Source organism: Oncorhynchus mykiss, chromosome 10 (genome assembly GCF_013265735.2).
Source record: "Oncorhynchus mykiss isolate Arlee chromosome 10, USDA_OmykA_1.1, whole genome shotgun sequence".
Taxonomy (NCBI): domain Eukaryota; kingdom Metazoa; phylum Chordata; class Actinopteri; order Salmoniformes; family Salmonidae; genus Oncorhynchus; species Oncorhynchus mykiss.
In genome coordinates, this window is record NC_048574.1 from 75,521,116 (window position 1) to 75,529,051 (window position 7,936).

Genomic DNA, 7,936 nt, shown 5'->3' on the forward strand with positions numbered 1-7,936 from the left:
GACCCGGTTAGAGGGAGAGGGGACAGCGGGGCAGGTCTCTCTAGGACGCCACCGGCAACGTTAACGAACCGTAGAGGGACGATAACACAACCAGAGGCGGAGTGCGACTGTCCCGCGGAGGATTGTAAAAGAGAAGCAGCGGACCGGGGACAACGGACTCAAATGATTCCCTCACAAACTTTCTGATTAACTTTCAAACTGTGCCAAACTGACCGTACCGTTGATGTCTGTAGTCGTTTCATTTCAAATGAATCCACAACTTGTACTGTCTCAGCTGTTCATGGATCACATTCATCCAGGAAATAGCTATGACAGGTTTATCCAAAACATTCATTGGACAATTTGATGAAAAAGCATTTGAGGATTGATTGAAACAGGGCCATTTCCCACCAATGCTCTAGGCTAAGGTTTCTCCAGCTCTCGTTCCTGAACCCACAAAAGCTCTGTAATATGTTGTTGATCTGACCTGTTTTTATGGAAGTGGTGCCTCAAGGAGAAAAGGATATTAATAGTAATGGTAATGATAGTAATGATAGTAATGATAGTAATGATAGTAACGATAGTAATGATAGTAATGATAGTAATGGTAGTAATGATAGTAATGGTAGTAATGATAGTAATGATAGTAATGATAGTAATGATAGTAATGGTAATGATAGTAATGGTAATGATAGTAATGGTAGTAATGATAGTAATGATAGTAATGATAGTAATGGTAGTAATGATAGTAATGATAGTAATGATAGTAATGATAGTAATGATAGTAATGGTAGTAATGATAGTAATGGTAGTAATGATAGTAATGATAGTAATGATAGTAATGATAGTAATGATAGTAATGATAGTAATGATAGTAATGGTAATGATAGTAATGGTAATGATAGTAATGATAGTAATGATAGTAATGGTAGTAATGATAGTAATGATAGTAATGGTAGTGATAGTAATGATAGTAATGATAGTAATGATAGTAATGGTAAACAACCACATTGAAAAACACTGTTCTAGGCTGCCGTTGCATTAGGTCAATATCATTAGGTCAATATCATTAGGTCAATATCAACTCCTGATTGGTGTAGGTCAATATCATTAGGTCATTAGGTCAATATCATTAGGTCAATATCATTAGGTCAATATCAACTCCTGATTGGTGTAGGTCAACATCATTTGGTCAATATGAACTCCTGATTGGTGTAGGTCAATATCATTAGGTCAATATCAACTGCTGATTGGTCTAAGTCTGTCGAAGGGGATAGAATGTTAGAAGAGTAGAAAAGATCTTCCCTGAGCTGATCTAGATGTCTATTTCTACTGCCATGTCTCTCCACCGTCATTAACATCATATTTGTTCTGGACCTGTGGGCTTTATTTGTGGGGGAAGTGTGACACCGCCTGCGTCTGCAATGGCACCCTCTTCCCTACGTAGTACACTACTTTTGACCACGACCTATAGGGCTGTAGTGCACTACTTTATATGTGGGGGAAGTGTGACACCGTCTGCGTCTGCAATGGCACCCTCTTCCCTACGTAGTGCACTACTTTTGACCAAGGCCTATAGGGCTGTAGTGCACTACTTTATTTGTGGGGGAAGTGTGACACCGTCTGCGTCTGCAATGGCACCCTCTTCCCTATGTAGTGCACTACTTTTGACCAATGCCTATAGGGCTTTAGTGCACTACTTTTGACCAAGGCCTATAGGGCTTTAGTGCACTACTTTTGACCAAGGCCTATAGGGCTTTAGTGCACTACTTTTGACCAAGGCCTATAGGGCTTTAGTGCACTACATGTGACCAAGGCCTATAGGGCTTTAGTGCACTACTTTTAACCAAGGCCTATAGGGCTGTAGTGCACTACTTTTGTCCAGGATCCAGTGGCACTCTATTCTCTATATAGTGTCCTTTGGGACACAGCCTCTGTATTTCTCAGATTATCAGGGATTATCTCTCCAGGCCCTGGGGATCTTGTGTGATGTCATGTCACGGTGACGATGATGATGTCCATCCTGGGTATTTCCAAGCATCTATTATACAGTAACAAAGTCTCACAGCCAGAGCTCCCTCTCTCTCTCTCTCTCCACACCTCTCCCTCCTCTCCATCTCTCACCCACTTATTTTCCTCCCTCCTCTCCATCTCTCTCTCACTTATTTTCTTCTCCCCTCCCTCCCTCCCTCCCTCCCTCCCTCCCTCCCTCCCTCCCTCCCTCCCTCCCTCCCTCCCTCCCTCCCTCCCTCCCTCCCTCCCTTGTCCCATCTCTACTCCACTCCTCTTAAACACGTCCTCTCTACTCTTCTCTCCCTTTCTCTCTCCCTCTCCTCTTATCCCTCTCTCATGCGAGCAAGAAATCACTAATTTGTCAATCACATCCTATCCCTGATTAGGGTTAGTGTGACCTGCCTCATGCATGGTTGGCACAGAGGGACAAACTGAATCTTCATGAATGACTGGCTTGAATTGTGAGTTTCTCCACACAATTTATTTTCGTAATGAGCCAAAATGTATTGCTTTAAACCCAAAGTTGCAAAGGAAAAACACAGCACCAGATTCACAGGGAATACATTACATAGTATGAAGATGCAATACTCCAAGCCGCAGCTTCATACTACTCGTCCAACATAGTTGCAAAGGAAACGTGATCTATTTAATAAACACAGGAACAGCTGCATCTAGTTGTCATAACCTCGTACATGCACACTACTTTAATGCAGGCTACTTCAGTTAGACATTTCTCAGAACAGAGGGAGAAAAACACATCACCAGATTCACAGGGAATACATGACATAGTATGAAGATGCAATACTCCAAGCCGCATCTTCATACTACTTGTCCAACATAGAGAAACTGATGCTGTGTACTGGTTGTTGAGGTGAATTGGCATGGGGTATGAGGGGGCCGTGGGTGGCTTTTGGATTGTCTTATTCATTGATAGGAAGACGTTTGGTCCAAATCAGATGTTGGGTACTATATTTACTGAATATTATCTGAATCCTATGAATTAAAATGACCAATTTGGATCAGATCAATTCATTTTCTCAAATAATATTTGAACCCAGGTTGCTTATTGTAACCCGTGAAGGTTGGTTGGAATGGCTTTGCGTAACGGTTTCCTGAATCAAATCTCTCCGATCCATAACCTAACATGCAGAATGTGTGTATATGCTTGCCTCTGACTAAAAGCTAAGCCCAGAGAGAGAGTGTCTGTGTGTCTGTGTTTAAGAGTGAAAGAGAGAGAGAGAGAGAGAGAGAGAGAGAGAGAAAGAGTGAGAAAAAGAGAGAGGAAGAGTGAGAGAGAGAGAGAGAAATTGAGAGAGAGAGAGGGAGAAATGGAGTGAGCGAGAGAGGCAGAGAAATGGAGAGACAGAGACAGAGAGTGACATAGATGGTGTGTTAGTTGCGTAACCTCCCTCCTCTCTCTCCCTCCCTACCACCTCTAGGTTCTCTCCCTGGACTGTTAACCTGTCATCATGTGTTTGGTCCCTGATTGGTGGAAAGCTAAGCAGCAGGCTGTTAGTGTTTTTCCTCTTCTGTTCTTTTTATTTCTATTTTGTTGTTGCTATATAGTGCACTACTTTAGATCAGGACCCTATGGCACCCTATTCCCTCTATAGTGCACTACTTTAGATCAGGACCCTATGGCACCCTATTCCCTCTATAGTGCACTACTTTAGATCAGGACCCTATGGCACCCTATTCCCTCTATAGTGCACTACTTTAGATCAGGACCCTATGGCACCCTATTCCCTATATAGTGCACTACTTTAGACCAGAGCCCAATGGCACCCTATTCCCTATATAGTGCACTACTTTAGATCAGAGCCCAATGGCACCCTATTCCCTATATAGTGCACTACTTTAGACCAGGACCCTATGGCACCCTATTCCCTCTATAGTGCACTACTTTAGACCAGGACCCTATGGCACCCTATTCCCTATATAGTGCACTACTTTTGACCAGGGTCATTTGGGACATACTGAGTCATACTGATGTAGGATCGTAATTTGATCACCCTGTTGCAGGAGAACTTTCCTGCCATGCAGGAAACTTTAAATGTGTAGGGCATTTTAGGTTAAAAAGGCTTCTGAAGTTTGCAATTTCCACATTAAAATTTCAAACTTGATTTTTCCATCCAAAATGTCCATTAATTGTAATCCACATTTCCTGTTGCTGCAGGATTATTTTCCTGCTGTAGCAAACTGGCTCAAATGTAAATCCTACATCTGTATGAAACAAGGTCAATGTGATGTACTGTGAACAGGACAGGAAAGGTCTTTGGGGAGAGGGAGAGGGAGAGGGAGAGGGAGAGGGAGAGGGCGAGGGAGAGGGAGAGGGAGAGGGAGAGGGCGAGGGGGAGGGGGAGGGGGAGGGAGAGGGAGAGGGAGAGAGGGAGAGGGGGATGTGGGAGAGTTGGATGGAGAGAGAAACAAAAACAGAGATAGAGGAGGGACAGGCAGACAATGATAGCAAGGGACACAAAGAGAGACAGAAAGAGCGAGAGAAAGCGCACATGGGAGTGTTTGACCTTCTAAGCCATGCTCCTGAGCCACAACACACTGGTACATCCTGGCACACCACTCTTCTGTAATGCATTCAATCAACACACCTCCAGGGTCTCAATAAAAATTCAACACAGCTCCAGGGTCTCAATAAAACATGCAGTAACACAACAGCCAATGACTGTCCCCTTTCTTCTCCTTCCTATTATTGTCTCATCTAGTTACAGTGTTCTAGAATGGTGTTTGTGTCGAACATTCTGTAATAGAAGGCCAAGACCAAACGCCAAGGCCCACACGCACCTGACACAAATACAGTTAAAAGACCAAAATATTTATTTGAAGTAAATGTAATTTTTTAAATTGTGTATTATTATAATATATATATATATATATATATATATATATATATAGACATGTTTAAATGTGTAAAGCTTTTGACTGTAGTCCGTGTCAAATCCCTAATGCGTCGACTGACCGATCTACTCATAACATTGAGTAGTTCACTGGCATAACTCAGTTTTACTGGATCCCCTCTGTGGTGCCAGAGATTTGCTTTAGGTCATGGATCAATGTTTATTGGTAGGCCTATTTGGTGCTCATTTTCTCATGTTAAGCCTAATATTTCACCACGCGTTAGGAATACACGGGGTCGTAATAATGCCGTCTTTAGAACGCTGGCTGCTGGCAATAACGCATTTACTTGTTCAGTGATTAAAGTTGAAAATTCAAACATTGCATATTGTAAAAATAAATGTTCGATCCAACAGCATACTAATCAGCAACCAACTGATTTATTTTAGAGTTCGCAACAGTCCTGTACGGGCTAAGAGCTGACAGCAGCGTTACCTACGCCGTCCTCGTGCCCTCTCCCAGCTTGGATAGAAAGTTCGTGCGTAAAACCAATCTACTCATGCCAAATTATACAGTCAGCCCACCCTCAAAACAATAGCTTACTAGGGTTTATTTCATTATGCAGTGTACTATCTATAGCTATATATCGTATTTAGCTGCTATTTAAAAATGACAAAAATTACATATGAAATAGCCTAACAACAAGGATGAATTCAGCCACTATTTATTGTTGAGCGGTTTTGTCTGCTGAATAGCCTACACAAATGGGCTGCAATATTCAAGGTAAATTAAATTAATCCCAAATTGAGGGACTCCCCTGAGGGACTCCCTTTGTGCTGGCTTGCCATTTGACAAATACAAATAATGTCGCTCTTTTGTCCATAATAATGTAATTGTAAGTAGCCAACCCGTATCAGGCCTTCATGAAGCTGTATAAGGGTCGTTCTACCAATTCAGGCCTTCATGTGGCTGTTTAAGGGTCGTTCCACCAATTCAGGCCTTCATGTGGCTGTTTAAGGGTCGTTCCACCAATTCAGGCCTTCATGTGGCTGTTTAAGGGTCGTTCTACCATTTCAGGCCTTCATGTGGCTGTTTAAGGGTCGTTCTACCATTTCAGGCCTTCATGTGGCTGTTTAAGGGTCGTTCTACCATTTTAGGCCTTCATGTGGCTGTTTAAGGGTCGTTCTACCATTTCAGGCCTTCATGTGGCTGTTTAAGGGTCGTTCTACCATTTCAGGCCTTCATGAAGCTATATAAGGGTTGTTCTACCATTTCAGGCCTTCATGTGGCTGTTTAAGGGTCGTTCTACCAATTCATGTTTTATGTATTTTTAAAGTTTATTTCTCTAAAGACTTCTAAAGACAGGTCTCATGCAAATGAGAAGGTCTCAGTCAACCTGGTAAAATAACGGATGAATAAATAGAAAACATAGCACCCTATTGGCCTGGTCAAAAGTAGTGCACGACAGCCCTATAGGTCCTGGTCAAAAGTAGTGCACGACAGCCCTATAGGCCATGGTCAAAAGTAGTGCACGACAGTCCTATAGGCCCTGGTCAAATGTAGTGCACGACAGCCCTATTGGCCTGGTCAAAAGTAGTGCACGACAGCCCAATAGGCCCTGGTCAAAAGTAGTGCACGACAGCCCTATTGGCCCTGGTCAAAAGTAGTGCACGACAGCCCAATAGGTCCTGGTCAAAAGTAGTGCACGACAGCCCTATAGGCCCTGGTCAAAAGTAGTGCACGACAGCCCTATAGGCCCTGGTCAAAAGTAGTGCACTACACCCCAATAGGCCCTGGCCAAAAGTAGTGCACTACACCCCAATAGGCTCTGGCCAAAAGTAGTGCACTACATAGGGAATAGGGTCCCATTTCAGACGCAGACGGTGTCTGCCTAATGACTGTCCTTATTTCATATCCTTCATTCCCTTCGGTTCTAGTTCCATTACTGCTTTGGGAAGCTTTTAACTGGAGCACACCTCCACCCATTTCCTGCCACTTGGGTGTGCGACGGCCAAATGTGCCCTGAAGGGCAGCAGGTGCTGCAGATAATGGCTCCCGTGGGAACTGTTAATTGGTTTTAAATGTCTGGGGTGTGTGTCAGGGTTAAATTGAGAAGTAAGTACACATGTCAGAGAGGAGGGAGGGTTAGTCAACTGAGAGAGAGAGAGAGAGATGTACAATATGTGGAAAGTTAATGTGAATACACGTTTGAGATATACAATATCCTTGAGTGTCTTTATGTGTGAGAATTCAGGTAGTTTAAGACTAGTCTGGAGAAATCCCGTCTGTTTGTGCTAACTTTCCACTCCTTGTCACATTCCATGAGTAGAATGTTAGCACAAACAGACTAGATTTCTCCAGGCTAGCCTGAGACTTGTCAGGTCAAACCAATGGTAGACTTCCTCCCCGACTAGACGTCCAATGTGCAGGCATTGCATTGCATCAATCAATGGTTGCTTGCCACGTCATCAATCGTGCAGTCGGGTATCCAATTGCTATGTTATATGATGTGGTTAGTGGATATGTCACATGTCTATCCAGGCCATTGTGAGATCTGGCTTCTGCTGTAACGCAGTCTGGCAGGAACTCCACCATTATGGTGTCCGCTCATCATTAGGCTTAATGACTTTCACCTGGTCAGTTCTTTCAGATCTGTCCAATGAAATAGGTGATGTAATATTGATCCTGGTTAAGGAGAGTAGACAAGCAGAGACCGAGGGGATGTAATATTGATCCAGGTTAAGGAGAGTAGACAAGCAGAGGCCGAGGTGATGCAATATTAATCCAGAATAAGGAGAGTAGACAATCAGAGACCGAGGGGATGTAATATTGATCCAGATTGATCCAGATTAAGGAGAGTAGACAAGCAGAAACCGAGGTGATGTAATATTAATCCAGATTAAGGAGAGTAGACAATCAGAGACCGAGGGGATGTAATATTGATCCAGGTTAAGGAGAGTAGACAAGCAGAGACCGAGGTGATGCAATATTAATCCAGATTAAGGAGAGTAGACAATCAGAGACCGAGGGGATGTAATATTGATTTTAATTTATAGGATTCAGATAATATTCAGTAAATATAGTACGCAACATC

General features: G+C 43.1%; 1 protein-coding gene across 1 annotated transcript in view; it reads left to right on the plus strand.

Moving 5' to 3' along the window:
• LOC110516378 (D(1) dopamine receptor-like) overlaps positions 1-570 on the plus strand; it is a 2,821-nt gene extending 2,251 nt beyond the window's left edge. The window contains exon 3 of the mRNA XM_036989391.1: positions 1-570. This exon is cut by the window's left edge and continues 458 nt beyond it. Within this exon, the coding sequence (XP_036845286.1) occupies positions 1-186 (186 nt within the window). The 3' untranslated portion in view covers positions 187-570.
• The last annotated feature ends 7,366 nt before the right edge of the window (positions 571-7,936 follow it).